The 21,583-nt window shown below is 53.8% G+C and overlaps 1 protein-coding gene across 1 annotated transcript; it reads right to left on the bottom strand.

The window, feature by feature from the left end:
- Positions 1-144: 144 nt before the first annotated feature.
- LOC130877101 (uncharacterized) lies at positions 145-21,335 on the bottom strand. Its single transcript, XM_057774003.1, has 2 exons — positions 21,195-21,335; positions 145-636 (listed from the first exon to the last, which is right to left on the bottom strand). Exons 1-2 carry the CDS (start codon positions 21,333-21,335, stop codon positions 145-147), a joined length of 633 nt encoding a protein of 210 aa, XP_057629986.1.
- Positions 21,336-21,583: the final 248 nt, after the last annotated feature.

The following is a 21,583-nucleotide window of genomic DNA, read 5'->3' as shown; positions in this document are numbered from 1 at the left end:
AGGACCACAGAGCTCGGCGCCCGGCGGCCGCGGCTTTTATAGCCCCTCAGGCCCCACCCCCTTTAGACCCCGCCCCCTGGCCCCGCCCCCGCCGCGCCCGGATCACCGCCCCCGGCTGTCCGCCCCCGCCCAACCCAGCCGCTGCTAGGCAACCGCCGGGCCCGCTCCCGCGCCGTCCTTCCCATTGGTGGGTTTCGGAGGCGGGGGCGCAGGGCGGGGATAGAGGCGGGACTCGGATGCCGGCTGCGGGCAGCGATTGGCCAGCCGCCGGGAGGCGGAGGCGCGGCGCGCGCCGAGGCCCTGGAGCCGCCTGAGGGGGCCGGAGCGACAGCCGGGCTGGGGGCGGGAAGCGGGGGCGGGGTGGCGCAGGAAGGAGCGAGCGCGGGGTGTGGGCGGTGCGGGGGCCACTCGGGAGGGAGGCAGCGATCGGGGCTGCAGGCCCGCGAGGGTCCCGCAGGAGTGCGCCGGTGGCTCCCGCGCTATTGCAGGTGAGTCGGCGAGGCGTGCGGTCACCCCGGACGGTCTTCCGGAAGGGAGGACTCCCGGGGCGGGAGTGGGTGGAGACGGAGGAGGGTGCTGAATTAGAGGGAGGATCCTGAGCGCTGGAGGGCAGGCGCTGGACGGAGGTTTAGGATTCTGAGAAGAGGACCCAGGAGAGGGGCGCGTGGGGCGTGGAGAGAATCCTGGAGGGTGGTAGGGTAGGGAATGAGGGGTGGGGGCGGGAGTGGGGTGGGAAGCTCCGGGGGAGGAGCCTCCCAGCCCAGCGGCTGGCGGTATCAGGAAGGCTTGGCGGAGGAAACTGACCAGGTTGGCACACGGGGTTCCAGCACAGTTCCTTTGGAGAAATATTTACATAAATTAAGCGAGCATAGAGCAATTATTTGCTTTACATTGTAAAACACCAGAGCTGAATGTTTCCTTTTAATTAAACATAACACTCCAGCATCCATTTCCTGGACAGCTGGTCACTCCACTCCTTCAGCAACCCAGAGGACTCCGTGGCGCGGCTGTCAGACAGTTCGCAGGGACTCAGGCGGGTCCCGTTCACTCTGCTACACGTGTAAGAAGCACAGGGAGGGATTTAGAAAGCACAGGACAGAGATTTGGCTTCCTGTTCTTTCAGCCACTGGCCCTAGTGTCCTCTTTTTCTTTATTGTTTGGGTCATTTTAATCTATATCCCCGTGTATCTGTTTTCTCGGGCTCTTTCGGTTGCAAGTGTCAGAAAGCCAACTTAAATTTTATTTTTGAACTTTAATTTTTCATTGACTCGTGCAACTGGTTGGTCACAGTTGCCCCTCCCTCCCTGTATCTGTTGATCTAGACCAGCATGGTATAGTGCCTGCTCCATCCCACCACACATTGATCTCTCCCTGATCTGAAGGCCAACAGGGAGCTGGTGCACAGGGGTAGAGGCAGCCCCTCCGTGCTTGCCCCCAGAAGATCGGGGCCATAGAGGAGAATGAGAGGCGGAGGTTGGCAGGAAAAACAGGAGGTCTCTCTGGGAGAGGGAGAAGGGGCTCCCCCAGAAAAGTTTCCGTGGTCTGGGCCACCCCCCCTTCTTCTGCAACAACCCAAGACTCTCCCTACACCACCTACCCACAGTCACCCTGTTTCTGTCCAAGGACCACACTCGCATGGGTGACAGACTCAAGCCAGCTGTCTACCCGCAGCCTCAGGCCTGGATAACTTCCACAGGAGTCCACAGTGGGAAGAGGGGTGTGAGGACACTTGGGTGGAAATGAACCTGCATCCTGCCTGCAGCTCAGTGCACTGTGACCGACGGCTGGCACGGACAGGACTACTTTGGGAGCCGGGCGGGGACAAGAGAGAGACAGTCAGGACGTGTCTTCCCGCACAGCCTACAAGGACAAGTTTCCTCAGCTCTCTAGTGGGTGATCCTAGCCCGAGTCTAGACTTCAGCGATGTTCCCTGGAGCCTTTCTGAGCCAGGCAGAAAGTAGTGGGGGCACCAACGGTCAAAGTTTACATTGCTGAGTGGGTAGGCACGCTGTAAACGGGGCGTCCAGATCTACCAGGACACTGGCTGCAAGTGGAGTTAGGAGGCCCCTCCTTCCCTGGCTCCTCCTCATCCAAAGACCATTACAAACCTCATCTTAGACCTTTTACATCGGTGGGTGAGGGATCTGCTTACTTTCCTAAAGGTTCCGCCGCCTGGTAGCTGGAAAATTATGGCCCGTGTGTGGGCTTGCACCCACTTCTGTCCATCAGGGGTGGAGGAAACCATCGTCAAGGTGGAACCATTGTCATCGGCTCTTCTTGCGTCTCCCCAAGAGGAATAATGAGAAGCACCGCCCGGGTGGCGACTGCCAGCCAGCATACCCTCCCAGACCTCCCACGGTGTTCCTGGTCTTGTAGCTGAGGTGGGAATGGGGCTCACTGGTCCAAGTTCTGAGGTGGATGGGAGCAGCTCTGGAGAGTCACTGAGAGCCCAGACCGGTGTCCATATGCTGCTGACTTTCCTCTTTGGGGACTGTCAGCCCTCCCTGAGTAGAGATTGGCAGTCCCCTAGCCATATATAATCCACATATAATCCATGCGTCCACTCCTCTGAGCGCCACGAGCCTTGTATTCAGCGTGCGTAACACTGAGCCCAGGTCCAAGGCAAGACCAACCTCTGATCCACAGTGCCGCGGGTCACCAGTTCAGGGTGGACATCGCCGGAGACGGGCTGGGGGTGGGGAGCGCCCGTGTGTATGTCTCCACAAGCTTATTTTTAGTTGCGTTATATAAGTGGCTTCATCCCGGCGTCATGTAGGAAGGGGGGGGTCTCAGATTTAATTACAGGATGACAGCCTTTGCATTTCAAGCAAGCTGTTCTCCTGGCAAGGCAGGCACGGATTGGGAGTCTGTGCTCAGCAGAAGCCACCCTTGGGGAAGTGACCCCCGGCAGGCTGTCACTCTGCCTTCACCTCCTTCATTTTCAGCCACTTTGCTGAGCCTGGCTTAGGAGGGTAGCCATTTGTCTAAGGTCTCCAAAGATGGTGGGAGATCTGTGCCTCTTAAGGGGAGGCTCTCCACCCCCACCCCGCCCCACCCCCACCTGGCAGCTCTTCCTCTCCCCGAGGGAGGGGTCTCCCAATCAGAACTCTTCTGTTTTCATTCCCAGGCTAGAGCTTTTGTAATAGGTAACCAGAAAGTTCTAGTAGGAGAGATAGAGAGGTACAGGAGCTTGTGCTTCTGGGGCTTCAGGAAAAGCCTTCCTTTTCCCCTCTACACCCCATCACCCATGTTGACATCTTCCATTCTGCTCGGCAGGTGCCTGGGCCAGGCCTGAGGACAGAAGCATTCTTGTCTGTAGGGTTCTGGTTTCGGGACAATCTGAATGGCTGGCCAGCTTCGTGGCTAGAACTTTATCAGTAAAAATGTGCTGGGAGCTTGAGGTGGGAGTCTCACTCCTCCCAGCAGGAAGTCTGTTTCTGCTGCAATCAGTCACTTGGGTTTCATCCGGTCTTAAAGGCATAGCCTGCCACAGTGGATGGGGACAGGTTGAGACCTGACCCTGTCAGACTAGAGTGGGGTGGGGGGTGGGTGCAGTGTGAGGAGAAGGCCTGGGTTTAAGGAGTTCATTCTAGAAACCAGTCAGCTTGTAGGGGCAGGGCAGACACTACAAGGCTCTGGCCAGGTCCCCTAGCCTCCCCCATCCCCCAAAGCAGACCTTAGGGTGCTGAGCAGTGTTGGGAGGAGTCAAGGAGTACAGAGCCATGTGGAGGACTCCCTGTATTTTAGAGACTAGCACTGCCCTGGACAGGGCGCTCTTCCCCCCAGTTTCCCCTCCCAAGCCCAGCAAGGACAGTACAGTAGACCCCTGGCCTCTGACCAGTGCTCCGCGTGGTTCCTTGTCCCCCATCGTGACTGAAGGCAGAGAGACCGCAACCCTGGGGAGCCTGAGGAGACAGGAAGACGGAGGTACCCTGGAGTCCTGTTGGGTCCTGGACAGGAAGAGGACCCTAGGTAGAGCCTGGAGAACTCTAAATGAACTCTGGACTTTAGTTAATGTGTCAGCCCTGGCTCCCGAATCGGAGTAAATGTATCACACTAAGGCAACAAACTAACAACAATAGCTAGGTGGGCTCCGGCGGACTTAGGATGTCTGTGGTGCTGGGCTTCGTCCCTGGGACCTCTCTAAAGAAGAAAACAAAGAGGAGGCTGTGGATGTCTTTGCTCTGAATAAGGAAATGTAGACCAAAGGACCTTGCAGGGCCCTGGGCTACAGGTCAGAGGGTGCTGGGAGCTGGCCCTGCACAGGGCCCATCCCTGCCTCCCTAGAGCTGAGGTCTGGCAAGCAGTTGGGCTCTCCTGCTCTCCCAGATGTCGATGCTTCTCTCCCTCCTCCCAGACTGCACCTCGGCTTTACTCTCCCTGCCTGATGTGGTTCGGACCTTGCTTCTCCTCTAGCCTCCATGTGGGTCCTGCATTCTACTGTAGGAGGCAGATGAGCCCTGCACACCTGACTGTTTCTGGTGTTCTGTCTCCGCTCACATACAGTGTGGCTGGAAAGAAGGGACCAGGCGGGGCATTTGCCTGGTGGGTGGAGGTGTGAACCTGGTCTTTTGGTTTTCCAGAGTGTTACCTGACCCTGCCTCTGTCCTCTTAAACACACTAGAAAGTTCCATTCACAACTGCGACCTCCCACAGAGCCTCCCCTACAGGCAGGCCCAGGAAGGCAGAGGTGTGGGAGATAGACCCTCCCACCCTGCCCTGTCGCCCTGGTATTGGGGGGGGGACGCTTCCTCAGCAACCATCCCCCTTATGTAATCTGCACATCACATCGGGATGACTCCAGGTGCCTGTGGGAGGTAGCGCGGGGGTGAGTGCAGGGGCGCAAACAAGCCTCGAAGTTTCCTTGGGTGCCTCTCCTCTTGTTACATTCCAGCGTCAATCCTGTGTCTGCCAGCTCGGTCACCCACTTGCCTATTAGAATACATTAACTGACAATACAGACTTAAATAACTCGGGCAGGTGACGGGCTGCAGCGGCGGGCACCCTCTGCACCGAACCCTTGTGCAGCTGGCCCAGTGAGCTCGGAGAACTGCGGTCCAGAGATGGGACCGTGAGTGGACCTAAGGTTGGTGGGGAGGTGCAGCCGGCAGTCACACAAACATACACAAGACCACACTTGAGTGCTGGGATTCGGGTGCCCTTGGCAACACAGAAAGCCCACCCCACGTCAGGCACACCCGGTCCTTCTGTACATACCCCGCTTGTGGTAGGGTTGTGCCCTAAATGGGTAAATAAGAAAGCTGAAAAAGTGGTATTCTGAGCATCAAGGCAAGACCACTCTGTGAAGCCAGCTGGAGCAGCTGGAGCAGCAGGAGCAGCAGCAGCTTAGCCCGGGCAGACCTGGCTGTGCCCTCCTGCTCTGCAGAGTGCCCTCCATAGGCCGGAGTGGTCCCTTACCTTCCCTGGGGAAAGATGAAAACCAAACCTTGCTTCCTGCTCACTGTAGAGATTCGCTCATCCCCTCTGCTTCCTTGTTGCTCCTGCCTCTTACGTTGCCTCGAACAGGTCTAAAGGTGTTTTCAGGTTGTGACAGAGGACATTGTTTTTCCAGACCCTGAAGTCAAAAGACACCCAACCCCGGAGCCCCGGGGTGTTCCGCCAGGTCCTTCCCCACCGCAGCACAGCTGTCCCCAGCTGGTCCTGCCAGAGTGAGAAGCCCAGACATGTACACGCTGCTTCCCATGCTCACAGATGGCTTCCCTGCCCAGGGCTGGCTGCTGCTAATTTCGGCTGCTGGAGGCTCCGTGTGCGCTCTCTCTTTTTTTAATTCCATGTTTATTTAAAGCCAGATTTTGAAATCTTGTCTTCAACTCTGAAATCTGAAATTTTCTTGCAGCGGATCTTATCCCCCCCCACACACACACACAGAGGACCCAAAGTCTAGGGAGGTTTGAGAACAAACTGGTCAGGGCCCCTCACAGCAACCATGTTGCGTCAGCATGGGGCTCAGGAGATCCCTCGAACATATTTGGTGTTTCCATGTAAACAGGGGGAAGCCATGTGGAGTGTCTGATCAGAGGCCAGCGCCTCCCCTGCTGCCTGGAGCTGCGGGCGGGGCGGACTGGGACAGTACTGACTCATCTCTGCCACAGCCCTGCCACAGGGCCTGTTGTGGCCCAGGTGCCTGGGACCCCAGTACCTATCTTCCAGTCATCTCGGGCTCTCAGAGCTCCCCTACCCATGAATGCCACCTCCAGGCTCTTCCTCCTGGATTAGGGCTCAGTAGAGGACGTGTCCAGCTCGCTGGTGTGTTGACACAACACTGGACTGATCTCAGGCTGACAGTGCCATGTCTTTTTTTTTTTTTTTTTTTTTTTTTGGTTTTTCGAGACAGGGTTTCTCTGTAGCTTTTGGTGCCTGTCCTGGAACTAGCTCTTGTAGACCAGGCTGGCCTCGAACTCACAGAGATCCGCCTGCCTCTGCCTCCCGAGTGCTGGGATTAAAGGCGTGCGCCACCACCGCCCGGCAGTGCCATGTCTTAACTACCCAGTGCCCTGACACACACAGTGGAACTCTGCCCCCGAGTCTGGGACCTAGAAGACTACACCCTGGCATGGTGGGCGCTTTAGAGACACGAGGGTGCACCCAGTGCATGGCACACAACCACAGCTCCCCTTGGCCAGGGCTGAGGCAGAACCGGCTCCAGGAGGAAGGTATGCACCCAGGGAAGCAGCAGAGCGTCTAAGACACTGGCCAGGTTCCCCTGCCCGCCTCTGCCTCTTCCTCACCAGGCCCAGAGAGGGAAGTCTGGTCAGACGAAGATGACTGGGAGAGTCCTGGGGTGCTAAGCTTGGCAGTGTCGTGTCTCCAGCAGGCTCCTGTCTTCTCTCGGGGCTGGGACACAGAGGACTGTAGAACGCTAGCTGTCCCCTGTCCATATGAGAGGAATACTCTGTCCTTGCCAGGAAACCAAGGCTCCAAAAGGACAGGCGCAACATTTCACCCCCTGTCCAACCAAAGGTCAGCCGTCCAGCTTTTCCAAATGTCACTCTGCAGCCAGTGCTGGCAGGAATGCGGAGCTGCCAATGTGCCATGGAATTTACTGCTAACGCTCACCCCAGGCTGGAGGGCTTTTCTGCGGGAGCCAATAAAATCCTTTCTGCTCAGCCTGAGGAGTTGGCTTTCTGAGTCTCAGAGTGGGTCTTGGTGAACTTGGTGGTGTTTCCCTGTCTTCCCGGGCTCCCAGTGTTTCCAAGGAGAACACCCCATATTCTGGATTCCAGAGGCTTAGGCAGGACACAGGCTCAGAGCTCCAGAGCCCTGAATTTGAACTGTATGATCTGGCCATTTCTTCAGATGTGTGTGCGTGTGTGTGTGTGTCTGTGTGTGTGTGTCCGTGTGTGTGTATCCGTGTGTGTGTATCCGTGTGTGTGTCCGTCCGTGTTCTTGAGCACTGTGTTGCTGTTGGCATGAGAACAATTGGAGCAGAGCCTGTGAGTGGCTCCTGGGCTTCCAGCCTGACTGCTTTTATCTAGGACCTCATCCCTTTGGGTTTTACAAAAGACTTCAGGGATCCTCGCTGAGGACTCCCTGAATGTCTTCATCCTTCTGAGGGTTCCCCTTTGCTGCCCCCTGGTGGAACGTCAAAGAAAGGCACCCTGGCATGGAGCCGGTGAGAGTGGCTGGCTGTTGAGGGCAAGGGTGTGTGGCTGGCAGACACAGTGCAAGGTTTCAGACTTTGTGAGACCGGGCTGCACCTAGGACGCGAGTGACCCAGGCAGTCGCTGACCCTTGGCTTGCCCCAGCTCCAGAGGGAAGGTTAAACTCCTCCTTTCAACTGAGGGGGAGAGAGGAGGCAGCCGGCTGCTGTAGTGGGCTCTGCCAGAGCCTGTGGAGGGGACATGGGGGCTTATCAACCTGGTGCTTCCGGGGAATGCTGTCCATGCTGTTTTCTTAGGAGAGGGGTAAGTCACCTAAGACGAACACACCTCTTAAGGTGTGCAGTTCTGTTCGTTTGAGTGACAGGCAGTGGTTTATAACCTGTACCCATCGCCATCTGTCTGCCAAGTGCAAAGTCGCTTATTTCTCTTCCCTTGAGAGTTTCGTGTTTGCTGACTTGGGTTTTGGTTGGTTGCTGCCCCTTTGTTTTTGAGATAGGGTCTCATGTAGCCTGAGTTGACCTTAAACTTGTGGTGTGGTTGAGCTTCCCAGTCCTCCCATTGCCACCTCCCAAGTGGTAGGAGCTGGGATTGAAGGTGGCGCGCATGTGTGCGGTGCAGGCCCAGCCTGGCACGCTGAGCAGCGTGGCGCTCCCCTGGACAAGCCATATCCTCAGCCCGGAATTGATTGTCGTGGAGACTTTGTGCTCAATGCGCAAGGAGCTGGCTGTCATTCTCCCCTCTCTGGGGATCCTTGAGACTGCCAGGTCCCCTCTATCCTCACCAGCACACCTTACCCCCCCCCCCCGTTGTTTTAGACCATAACCAGGAGTGGAGCCATTGATTTCCTTACCATCTCCCTGGTGGCTGATGAGGGGCTTGCAGCCTCTTCTTCTCCGGGTGTCATTTGTTATGATGACTTTATCCCATGGAGAACATCATACGTGAACATGCATCTACATGACTCCTAATGTAGTCACCCCCCCAACGCCACCCATACCCCCTCCCACATTCATGATTTCATCTTTGTTGTTATTGTTACATGTATGTTTAACATGTATATGTACACACACATAGAAATAATCCACCGAGTCCCTTAGCTTTGAGTCTGTGCACATATGTCCAAATCTGACTTCTTGGGACTGGACAGGAGTCTTCTCTTTTGTTTATGTTTGTTTTTCGAAACAGGGTTTCTCTGTGTAACAGTCTTAACTGTCCTGGAACTAGTTTTGTAGACCAGGCTGGCCTCAAACTCAATAGAGATCCGCCTGCCTCTGCCTCCCAAGTGCTGGGATTAAAGGTGTGTGCCACCACTGCCCGACTGAGTCTTCTCTTTCAGAAAGGAGCCACAGCCTTCACTCCAGCACTTCATATGGGAAGGAGTGTGCAGGTCAGATGCCTTGGGACAGCCAGCTCTGGCAGTGCCCACTGACGCAGCCATGTGAGTCGGGTGAGGAAGAAGTCCCCAGCTGCTCCTTACAGACACTTGTGAGAGCCCAGGTTAGCATGGGCAGGGCTGAGAGGCAGCAGCCAGGGAGCCAGGTCAATCCCTGCCAGGGGACAGCACCCAAGACTGAGGGGTGGAGTAGGGGAGCCTTACTCACAGGGTGCTGGAAGGGGAATAGCGGCGCGGGACAAGGTGAGTTTCCCCAAGTCACGGGCCTGAGGATGGGTGGTAGACAACCTCTTCCCGATAGGCACAGCTGTGCTGTCCGCCCCTGGTGGCTGGGGCCGTGGCGGCTTTGCCAGGAGTGAACTTGAGGAAGAGTGTCAGGGAGAGGCCAGGAAAAGAGCCACGGCAGCCAGCCCCCACGTGAGGACCAGCAGTCATCAGAAGCAGAGCGGCAGCCTGGTGTCACCGTCACACCACAGCCATTGCTAACTTGGGGTGCTGCTGTCACCACACCCTACACAGGGTCCTCCAACCTCATTGTCCCTATAAGCAAGGGAGCTCTGGCTGGCCCCCAGGGGACTCCGCCAACTCCCAGAGGACAGCTTGTCTGAGTTGATTCTCCCCAGCATTGAGTCCCAAGCATTGAACTCAAGGCCTCAGGCTTGACAGCAAGCGTCTCCACTACTTAACTGTCGCACTGGCCTAGTGGAAGGGAGTGTGTTTGTTTGAGACTCCGTCTCTGTGTGGTTCTGGCTGTCCAGGAACTTGCTCTGTGGACCAGGCTAACTTTGCTTTTTTTTTTGTTGGTTTTTCGAGACAGGGTTTCCTCTGTGGTTTTGGAGCCTGTCCTGGAACTAGCTCTGTAGACCAGGCTGGTCTCGAACTCACAGAGATCCGCCTGCCTCTGCCTCCCAAGTGCTGGGATTAAAGGCTAACTTTGAACTCAGAGCTACACCTGCCTCTGCCTCTAGCCCTGGAAGTAAAGGTGTGCGCCGCCACGCCCAGCCCAGTCTCCACTCTTGTCTCTCAACTCCTCAGAAGTCCCCATGCTCTTGAGCTAAAATGAGGACAATATAAACTATTTTTAAACAGTTATCACAGAAGTGAGCAAGGGTGACGCCTCCCAGAGGCTGAGCAGCAGGGAGCTGGGCCAGTGTCCTTGCAGAAGTGCTGTCCCCGCAGGGCTGCAGTGCCCCCCGCAGGGCTGCGGCTCAGGCAGACATTCCTGAGAAGGCTCAGCTCCGGGAAGGGAATGCTTGTGGCCGGCTCAGGCTGGGGGCCAAGGGAGTTTCCACCCTCCCTCCCAGTTCCAGCAGCAATGAGGCTCCAGGGCCTCTGGCCACAGCCACAACAGCAGCTTCATTCCTAGGTGACCGGGCCTGAGTCACCGGCTGTGGGCTCGGACTTGTCACGAGCCGCGCTTACGGTGCTCAGCCTGGAATTCGCTGTTCGGAGTCTGGTCTCAGCCGAAAGTCTCCATTATCACTACATCTGCTCTCTGCTGTTTCCTCTTTTGAAAGAGAAACGGTGCTAAGTGGGCTCCAAGTCCGTGTCTGCATGCAGCGTTGGTTGTCGGTGCACGATTCCCAGATTCCCAAGGCTGTATTGTCGAGGGGTAGACTCTGCTGATGCCAGGCCAGGGGCCCCACACGGCTGCTTGTGGGTCCCCACGGTCTTTGCAAATGAAGTTCTATTTGTTTGTACGTATTTTAAAATATATTTTAATGTATATTTAAAAGATTTTATTTATAAGTATGAGTCTTTTGTTTACATGTATGTATGTATGTGCACCACATGAAGCCAGAAAAGGGCATCGGGTTCTCTAGACACAGCTGTGAGCCAGCGCACCTGGCTCTTACTGGACTGGGGGATGAAGCTCATTTTGCATGCTAGGCAAGCACTCTACCAACTGAGCCACTTCCCCAGGCTCTGTAAATAATGTTATATTAGAGTCTCACCATGCTTGCGCACTCACTAGCTCTGCTGAATTCTGCCACTGCAGACTTCAGAGACACAGACGGACCAACACTCCCAGAGCATCCCTTCCAGTAGTGCTGGCAACGACGGCCTAGCTTGCCCCAGCGGGAAGCTACTGGCCACTTCACTCCAGGCCTCACTACTGAGCTGGCTAGAGGGCTGCCTGGCTTTGCCGAGGCTGCCTGCCCCTGCTTGGCTTCTGTTCCCACGACCCATCGTCCAAGGCTTCCAGCCGTGCCCGTGCTGTGAGCCCCTGACTGTCTCCTGTGCACTGAGAACCAAATGGTTCACCCTGGCCTGTCCGCTCCCGTTGGTGCTGGCCCTCTGCCACCTCCCACTCCTGGGAAGCTTGTCGTCTTGAAACAGAGGCTGGTCCTCCAGTCTCCACTCACACTTGCTTTTGTCTTTGAGACAGGATCTCAGTGTAGTCTAGGCTATCCTCAGAACCACAGGAATCTGCCTGTTTTTGCCTCCCCAGTGCTTGGGTTAAAACTGTGTGTCACCACGCTCAGCCCAGACTCCACTCTTGTCAAATGCCCCTCAAACCGTGGCTTGTCATTAAACCCAGTGTGACAAAACTTGGCAAGTGCCAGCTGCAGATGGTCAGCTCTGCTTCTGCTGTCCACCCCTCTGGACTAGCCCTGCTATCTCTGTCATTTCTGCCACTCCCTGCTGCTTTTGTAGCAAAGACTGTTACATTTGTGTCTGCTTCGCTGGCTCTTGGAGCATTGATTTCGCCTTAAATGACTCCATCTGATGTGGAAGTCAGTTTCCTGTACTTAACTTTTTTTTTCTTTTAAGACAAGATGTCTTAGTTACTTTACTTATTTCTATTGCTGTGATAAAGTACCATGCCAAAGGCAACTTTTTTTTCTTTTCTTTTTTTTCAAAATGGTTTCTCTGTAGTTTTGGAGGCTCTCCTGGAACTCGCTCCGCTCTGTAACCCAGGCTGGCCTCAAACTCACAAAGATCTGCCTGCCTCTGCCTCCCGAGTGCTGGGATTAAAGGTGTGCGCCACCAGCACCCAGCCTCTTGCTTTTTTTTTTTTTAAAAGTTGCCTCTGTTGGAGGTGGTGGTGCCTTTAATCCCAGCACTTAGAAGGCAGAGGCAGGAGGACAGCTAGGGATACCCAGAGAAACCCTGTTTTTAAAAACCAAAAAGCGAAAAAAGCTTTTGTGCCAGGTGTGGCGGGTGGCACATACCTTTAATCTCAGCACCTGGGAAGCAGAGCAGTCAATCTGAGTCTCAAGAGTGAATTACAGAACACCAGGGCTACATAATGAGACTCCATCATAATTAATAATAATAACAATAATGGGGCTTATTGTTTAGAAGGCTAGAGTCCACGATGGCTGAGTGATGGCCTAGTGGCAGGAACATCCGAGAGCTCACATCTTTTTGTTTTGTTTGTTAGGGTTAGATGTAGCTTTGGAGTCTGTCCTGGAACTCACTCTGTAGTCCAGGCTGGCCTCAGACTCACAGAGATCGGCCTGCCTCTGCCTCCTGAGTGCTGGGATTAAAGGCGTGTGCTGCCATCACCCAGCTGAGAGCTGACATCTTGTACCACGAGCAGTAGAGAGGACACTCTGGAAATGGAGAATTCAAGGCCCGTCCCCAATGACACACCTCCTCCTACAAGGCCACACCCCCAATCCTTCCTGAACAGTTCCACCAACTGGGATCCAAGTGTTCGAATAAGTGGTCCCATGGGGGCCATTCTCATGCAGACTGCCACTCTCCAGCCCCCATGGGCTTGGGGCCCTAACACGATGCACTTAGCCTTGCTTAGAGAGCCCCCACACTCCCTTTCAGCTTGGGTGACTGCAAGACCCATCTTTGTTTTTCGAGACAGGGTTTTTCTGTAGCTTTGGAGCCTGTCCTGGAACTCACGCTAGTAAAGAGGAAACATCATTTAAGCTGGTTCCTCTTCCTGCCTGCAGCTTTTGGTGGGTGTCCCACCGCACTAACGCCTCTAACACGGGGGGCCTTGATTCAGCCAGACTTCATTTTCATTGCTTCATACAGTGGCGTCGCAGGATCTTCACGTGCCAAGTGCCCAGCTACATGCAGCCTGGCCTCAGTGACTCTTAACCCTGGAGGAAGATCCCACAATCCCTCTACACGTAGTTCCTTGGATGACGCTGGACACTGGTCCCCTTGGGTCCTGATTATAGCAGCTTTTGTTTATTCCTAAGGTCTTTCCTTTCACAAGCTGGAGTTTAGCTGGGTGGGGCCTTGCCCTGGGTTTGGCTCTCCATCTCCTTCAGCACAAGCCTTGGCTCCAGCATTAAATTTCCCGATGTCCTTTTCTTCTTTTTTTTTTTTTTTTTTTTTTTTTTTTGGTTTTTCGAGACAGGGTTTCTCTGTGGCTTTGGAGCCTGTCCTGGAACTAGCTCTTGTAGACCAGGCTGGTCTCGAACTCACAGAGATTCACCTGCCTCTGCCTCCCAAGTGCTGGGATTAAAGGTGTGCGTCACCACCGCCCGGCATCCTTTTCTTCTTTTGACTGCATCTCCCGTTTATTCTTGCCCCGTTGCTTTTTTTTTTTTTTTACCATGATTGCTAATAACTGCGTGGCAGCCACCATGAGGGCTGCTTTGAAATCTCCACCAAAGATATTTGTCACTGTAAATCTAGCCTCCAGCAAAGTCTGAGGGCAAGGACAGAAAGCAGCCACATTCTCCACCAAAATATCACAAGATTGGCCTCAGGCCCAGGTGTTGAAGTCTTTGCTTCTATTCAGGGGCAGCGGCACAGGCAGAGGCAGGGGGATCTCTGTGAGTTTGAGGCCAGCCTGGTCTACATAGAGAGTCCCAGCATGGCTAACACTACACAGAGAGATCTTGTCTTTAAAAAAAAAAAATCCTTCTTTCTCTCTGAGCTTCTCAGCCTGGCCTCCATAGCACATGCTACTCCCAGCTGCGTGACCTGTTAAGACCTGCTCAAGGGTTCAACTGCTTTTCTAGTCCAGATTCTTCCATATTTCTCCAAAACCATGGTCGTGTTTTTGCACGGCACACACATACTCTCACATGGTGCACAGACATGTACCATCCTCACAGGCTAACTCTTTAAAAGTTATTGGGGTCAGAGACATGGCTTTTGCCCAGGCAGCAGTGGTGCGCGCCTTTAACCCCAGCACTCGGGAGGCAGAGGCAGGTGGATCTCCGTGAGTTCGAGGCCAGCCTGGTTTGCCAGGCGAGTTCCAGGGCAGGCTCCAAAGCTACAGAGAAACCCTGTCTACAACACAAACAAAAGGTTCTTGCTGCTCTTCCAGAGGACCTGAGTTCCGCCCAGCACCCGCATCACGATGCTCTCAGCCACCTGCAACTCCGGCTCTACAGGACCCGATGCCCTCTCTGACTGTGGCCGTCCCCACACGCGGATGTGGCATATACTCAAAAATCTTCTAGAAAAGTATGAGCATAGATTGGGGTCTACCAATTCACAGTTCCCAGTCCACCCCCACCCCACCTTTCTGTCTCTCTGCTCCCCTCTCCTGCCTTCTGTTGTATCTTCTCATATCATAGTCCATTTTAATGAACCTATAGGTTTTCTGGCTGAATTTCTCTGTGTGGATTATGAGTCGTGTTGCTTTGCATGCTAGAAACTGGCCCCAGATTTCTCATAAGTGCTCTTCCACGTAGACGCACTCCCATCTTTTTCTTTTGAAACAAGGTCTTACGGCATTGCTCAGACTGGCCTAGAGTTCGGTACAGCCCAAACAGATCTTGAACTTAAGATCCTCCTGCCTCAGCGTCTGAGGCTGTTGGCATGGCAGGTGCCCTGCTGTTTTAATAGCCACACTAGAGATTACAATTGTCACGTGTAAACTAGCGCCCCAATGTTTGCATTGCCTGAGCCGTGTGCACTGTGGCTTCATGCCCTGGGAATCTCAGCACAGTGTCCCTGTTGCTGTCACATCATGCATATTTTTTCACGCTGCTGTTTAAACAGAAGAGGATCTCTCCACTGTACTTAATGTTTTATTTCCTTTTTGCTTTTCTGAGACAGTCTGGCTGTGACCACAGGCTGGTCTTCATCTTGGGCTCCTTCTGCCTCCGTTTCCTGAATTCACAGGGATTTGGGGTGGTGGCTCCTGGCGCTGTTGCCTTTTCTGTTCTCCCTTTTCCTGAAGATCCAGATCGCTCTGGCCGCATTCCCTGCATTCCTGAGGCGGGGCTGCACAGTGGTCCTCGGGTTTTCCTCCGAGGTCTCCCTGATCACTGCACTCCGCTTTGGAAGTGCCTTCTCTTTAAGTTTGGCTGCAGGCTTCTGACTGCCATGTTTCCGATGAAAACCTGCAGCCACCCAGCCTCTCTTTTGGGGGTAGCTTTCCCAACTTGAGAGAGGCCTGAATGCTACCATAAGATGTGCATTCCACACAGGATGCTTTGACACAGGAGAAAAATAGCCCAGAGATGCATCTCACCTCAGATAAGTGATTCAAAGCCAACCTGTCTGTCTGTCTTTCTCAACTGATTCTGTGAGTATGCGCTCCCGCCCCGTTTGCATGTGTTCGTTTACTAGAAGGTAGAAGAGTGTTTGGACCCTGTGTGGAACACCTGGCTTGTTACATGGGAGTGGGGTCTGAACTCTGGTAGAGTTGACACTTTCCTGTGTGTCATCCATTGTGCTCTGTCTCAGCCCCGCTGGCTGAGCGGTGTCTAACCTGGAAGGAAAGTGTGTCTGCCTTCTTCACACAGCCAGGGAGAGTGGAGACGGGACAGGAACGCCCCAGTGAGCCTGATGCATCGCCCCTGAGGCTGGCTGGGGGAGCCAGGAACTCCCTCTGGGTATCACCGCCTTCTGTGTAGACAAATGGATGTGTTCTTATGGACGCCTCGGGCTTCCAGCTAAGCTGTGGGGGTTACACCTGCCATCCCAATGGAAGGCTGAGGTGGACAGAGAATTGCCACACCCAGGAGGCTAGCCTGGATCCAGACTGTGTCTCAGCGCTTAGGAGATCTGGCTCTTCCCCTACAGTCCCAGCACGCACACTGGGCAGCTCACAACTGCCTGTGGCTCCAGATACGATGCCCTTTTCTGGCTCCCACAGGCACCTGCACACACATGGGGGCATGTGTGCAAGTGTGCGTGCATGCTTGTGTGTGTGTACAAAAATATACCCCTCCCCAAATAACCTTACAGCCAAATCCGAGCTCTGGAATGAGTGTGGAGAGATTGAGATAGGTATATGTTTACGTTACCCTTCTCCCCCAGAATATGTTTCCTAGCAAAGCACAAGGGGAACACTGATCAGTGCTGAAGAACAAAATAGCTTTTCATTTTGTTTATTTTGAAGCAGGGTCTTACCGTAGAGCTGCAGAACTCATAGAAACCCACCTGCCTCTGCCCTCTGAGGCACTGAAAGTACTCACCACTGTAGCAGCCTGGCCCCACATGGTTCTTAGACAGATCATAGTCTGGAATGATCTACCGACATAGAAAGACTCATAGTGCCTACACCTAATACCACCCGGGAAGGATGGATCTGCTCAGACAGTCCCCTCGGTGGCTGGTGTGAACCCCCTGTCTAACTACAGACACTGGGGCACTGCTGTCATCCTTCGCCCCAGCTTTGTGAGTGAGTCCCTGAATAGCTGGGCACCGTGGTGATGAGTGACTGCCCCCCTCAGACTCACTGCCGACTGAGCTGATGGAGCAGCCATGGGGAAGGTGTCCCCGGTCTAGGAACACCTGCTGGTAAGCGAGCCTGTGGCCACCAGCTTCTAGATTCCAGTGTTTTCTGAGTGCCACCAAACCAGACTTCCTGAGCCGCACTGGTGTTTGTGGCTGCTGAGCTATTTCCTCTGACTGGTAACGCTGAACCATCCCCTCCCAGGCGGGAGAGGGAGGCTCCTCAGACTCAGGGACCTCACCAGATTGGGAAGGTCCCCAGGCTGGTAAGAGCAAGCAGCTGCTAGCAGTGGGTGCATCCAGCAGGACCTCTTCGCCTGGGGTTGGACAGGACAGCGGAGTTTTCAATGATGTGGCTGCCGGGGTCTCCTTGCTCTTGGGAGGGCCCCTCACCCTGGCTCTGCATGTGACCCCCCAATAAAACCTCTGCTCCAGCCGGGCGGTGGTGGCGCACGCCTTTAATCCCAGCACTCGGGAGGCAGAGGCAGGCGGATCTCTGTGAGTTCGAGACCAGCCTGGTCTACAAGAGCTAGTTCCAGGACAGGCTCCAAAACCACAGAGAAACCCTGTCTCGAAAAACCAAAAAAAAAAAAAAAAAAAACAGAAAAAAACAAAACAAAAAAAAACCTCTGCTCCACCACATGAACCTTGGGTGGCATCCTTTCTTTGTCTTTCCCTGCCCAGCATGAACAGATGTCTGATCATGTCTCTCTGGAAAAAGTCACACATCACAGACTCTATATGCGTTTTTCTTACTGTGTGTGGGGTATGCGTGTGTACCATGCTTAGGACACATAGAGGCCATCAGACAACTTTATGTTGCTAGGGAACCAGTTCTTTGCCCCTTTATGCGGGTTCTAGGAATCCAGCTCAGGTCCTGGGGCACCCAGCACCTTCACCCACCTGCTGACCCTCACAGGTCCTGTGTATTCTGATAACGTTGACCCAGGCTGGCCTGACTGGAGCTGTGACCCCATTTTGAGCGTTGGCTGTCACTCACTGTGCTGGCATCTCTCCTAGCTTCAAATCATAGATCCGACTCCCCTAAGCTGATACCCGTGTACCCCGAAGCCATCGGCCACATCCTTGAGTGCTCTGTGTGCAATATCCATCTCCAAGACTGACCGGATCCGTCAGCCCTGGCTCCACCCTGCCCACAGGAACTCTGCACTGTGTACAATGGCCCCGGCCTGCTTCTCCTCTCTTTGGCCTGGGAGTGGGATGGAGACCAAGTGGGGCTAGCTGCCCTACCCAAAACCAGAGGGGTTTCCCCAGACAGCACAGAAAGGGAACAGAAAACAGCCAACTTGGAAATGGAGAACTCAGACGATCTATTTGCAGACAGATGATCTGTCTGGAAAATCCTAAGGGCTATGAGAATGGCCCAAATAGCTCAGGAGGGCTGTGGGGCACAGAGCAGTACACACCTACAGTGCCAGCATTTGGGATGCAGAAGCAGCTCAGTTTGAGGCCAGCCTGGTCTACACAGCGAGTCCTAGGCCAGTTCGGGCTGCATAGAGTGACTGTGTCTCAGCAGCACGTAACCATGGTTGCATGTACCTACAACCCCTGCACTGGACAGCAGAGCCAGGTAGAACCCAAGAGGCACTGGCCAGACAGCCCCCCAAACAGAGAGCTTTTGTCTCGAGGCAATGAGGCTGAAAGTCGCAGATGGTGGAAAGACACCTGATGTTCCGCCCTGGCCCCTGTGGTGGTTTGAATGAGAAATGCCCCCAGTGGGCTTGGATATTTGAACACTTGGTCTCGGGCTGGCGGGTTGGCGGTGTTGTCCTGGCAGTGGCGGAAGCTCTGGGAGGTGGAACCTTGCTGGAGGAAGAATGTCCCTGGGAGGTGGACTCTGGGTTCATACTCTCTCCCCACTTCCTGTTTACTTTCTCTGCTTTCTGAGAGGGATGAAGATGTGGTCCCCTCGCCACTGTGGGCTCTTCTGTCAGCTGCCTTGCTTGTGGTGTTTCCTCACAGTGCAGAGTCGCTGATGTGCCCCTTGTGTGCACCACACACACAGAGGAAAGCAAATTTGACAAAACTAATACTCTGGAAAGGTAAGACTTGGCTGAGAGAGCAGACCGAGCTCCTGGATCTGAAGGCTCCGGCACGCTCGCTCGCGGGACAGCACTCTCGCTTTATCCACAGGCTGCGTCCTGTCTCCACCAGAGCTCCGTGCCATCTGGCTCCTTTGCAGAAACCGAGCTGCTTATCCTAAAATTCAAATGGAAATTCCAGAGCCCACAATGGCCCAAACGGTCTTATAAGAATGAAGTCGGAGCACTCAGTTCCCGATCTCAAAATTTACAACAGGGATACAGGAGCCTATAAGGCTGGTGCCCTCCGCTGCCACAGGGTTCTTCAAGATCATTGCTCTGCCAGGATGCTAGAATACTTCAGTGGGGAAAATTCTCTTTCTCTCCCTCTCTCATTCCCTCATTCCCTCATTCCCTCCCTCCCTCCCTCCCTCCCTCCCTCCCTCCCTCCCTTCCTCCTTCTTCCCCCTCATTTGGGCTTTTTTGAGGGGAAGGGTTTCGAGACAGGTTTTCTCTAGGTAGCTTTGGAGCTTGTCCTGGAACTCACTCTGTAGACCAGACTGGGCCTCGAACTCACAGAGATCCTCCTGCCTCTGCCTCCCAAGTGCTGGTGTTAAAGGTGTGCGCCATCACACCCAGATCTCCGGTTTTCTTGTTACTACACAGCTGGGTGGACCTGGAAGTCCTGATCTTCCAGCTTCAGTTGCTCAAGCGTGGTGACCTCTTACCGACTGTGCTGGACAGCGGGACATCTACCTAGGAAAGAATGAAGTCAGACCTACCAGCCTCGCAGCACAGACAGGGTTAACTCAGCCGGGAACAAAGCCTTAAGATAAAGCAATAATCCAGGCGTGCGACTCTATGCCTTTAGGGAAGCAGAGACGGGTGGATCTCTGTGAGTTCAAATCAGCCTGTTCTACAGAGCAAGTTCCACAGAGAAACCCTGCCTTGGAAACCAGAGGCCTAGATAATGGCCTTGGGTCAGGCAAGGGGCTCTTCAGAGTGACAGCAGAAACAGCAGCAGCAAAAGAAAGAGCAGACGGTGCCTCATCAAAATTAAAAAGCAGAAGTTCAAAAAACCATCAAAAAGTAACCATCTTACAGAATGCGTCAAAGTCACATAAGTTCTAATAGCCAGACTGTATGCAAGTTTTTATTATTTCTATTTATTCGTTGAGACAGACTCTCTTTGTGTCAGCCAGACTAGCCTGGAACTCACAATCCTGCCTCAGCCCAAGTCCTGGGATCAAAGATGTCTGCCACCACTCCTGGCTCAGAATAAAGAATTCTTACAATATAATAATAAGACAACCTACTTCAGAACAGGACATGTCTCTAAGAAGATTACAGGGGGGCTGGAGAGATGGCTCAAAGGTTAAGAGTACTGACTGCTCTTCCAGAGGTCCTGAGTTCAATTCCCAGCAATCACATTGTAGCTCACAGCCATCTATAATGAGATCTGGTGCCCTCTTCTGGCATGCAAGCATACATGGAAGGAATATTGTATACATAATAAATAAATCTTTAAAAAAAAAGATTACAGATGGCCACTAACATCTGAGAAAAGCTCACATGTCATGAAACATCAAGGAAATGCAGCTCAAACAGAAGGGGCAGGGCCACTGGTCATCCTTACAGACCAGGCAGTGGTGACACGCACCTTTAATCCCAGTGGCCACACTAGTTTGCCATAGAAACTGGATGGTAGTGGTGCACACCTTTAATCCCAGCGTTAGAGAGGAACGTAAAACGGGAGGAGACAGCTCACACACACAATCTCATTCTGAGATTCCTGGAGGTAGGATCGCCATTTACTGAGATCGAAGTAAGAGCCAGTGGCTGCCTGTTTTGCTTTCCTGACCTTGAGGCTGAGCCCCAATATCTGTCTCCGGGTTTTCATTAGTTGTGCTACACTCAGTTCCCAGCACCCATGCCAGACAGCTCACAACCACCTGTAACTCCAGAGGATCCCACAGACTCTCTGGCTTCCACGGACATTACACATATATGGCATGTGCGCACGCACGCACACACACACACAATCCCCAAGTGAAAAAAAACCACAAAACCCCAGAAACACACAACTCTGTACACACCAGCTAGTGGACGGGGTGTGTGTGTGTGTGAAAAGCCACTTTGGTGCGACTGTGGAAGGGGGAGCCCTCAGACATCCTTTTGGGAATAGGAGGTGACGCAGCCACTAGGAAAAGCTGCAGGTTCTCAACAGAATACATACGGTTTACCACTCACCAGGAAAAACAATGGCAGAGGCTTACCCCAAACTTACTTATAATAACCAAAACGTGGAAACAAACCAAATGTTCACCATAGTGATGGACAACCAGACATACCAAAGGAACACTGTTTGGCTGTTGGGGGAACCGCTACACACTACAACAGACACCCCAAACAGGGTAGAAGACAGTCACAGAAAGCCAGATAGGGGACTGTGTTTTGTTGCTGTGAGGAAGGGGCATCCTTTGGAAACCTAGGGTGACAGAACCCTGGATAGCATTCAGGTACCTGGCAGGTCGTCACGTCCTCCAGGAAGGCTGGCTCCTCAGGACAACCAGAGGCCAGAAATGACTGCCAAGTGGGCTTGCAGTGCTGGGGTAGCAACCCTGTCTTCCCCAGGCTGGTGGCCTTGGCACGGAGTTGGAACATGTTAATGAGGAACATGGAAGGGGGGTGTTGGGAACTGCTGACCACCAGACCCTGAATTTCTTGTAAACAACTTGTCTTCCTCTGGTCTGAGCAGCCTGCAGCTGCTCTGAGCACGAGACCCTGATAGCAGGGGCGTGGGTTCTGATGAGTCTGTGCTGAGAGATCCCGAGAGCTGGGGCGTGGCCAGAGCCCTGTATAAGCTGCCCCTGAGCACAATAAAGTGGGCATTCATGGCACTCTTGTCTCAA

The sequence above is a fragment of the Chionomys nivalis genome, chromosome 7 (assembly GCF_950005125.1).
Source record: "Chionomys nivalis chromosome 7, mChiNiv1.1, whole genome shotgun sequence".
In the NCBI taxonomy this organism is placed as follows: Eukaryota; Metazoa; Chordata; class Mammalia; order Rodentia; family Cricetidae; genus Chionomys; species Chionomys nivalis.
The sequence above is the reverse complement of the archived record's forward strand: the minus strand, read 5'-3'. Positions and strand labels throughout refer to the sequence as shown.

What these genes read in the sequence shown, in the direction of transcription:
- LOC130877101 (XM_057774003.1), bottom strand. Translation starts at nt 21,335, where the DNA reads ATGTTCCAACTCCGTGCCAAGGCCACCAGCCTGGGGAAGACAGGGTTG. An exon ending in AGGACGTGACGACCTGCCAG is followed by an intron (nt 637 to 21,194) that starts GTACCTGAATGC and finishes TCCTCTTCTCAG; the next exon opens with AATCCTAAACCTCCGTCCAG.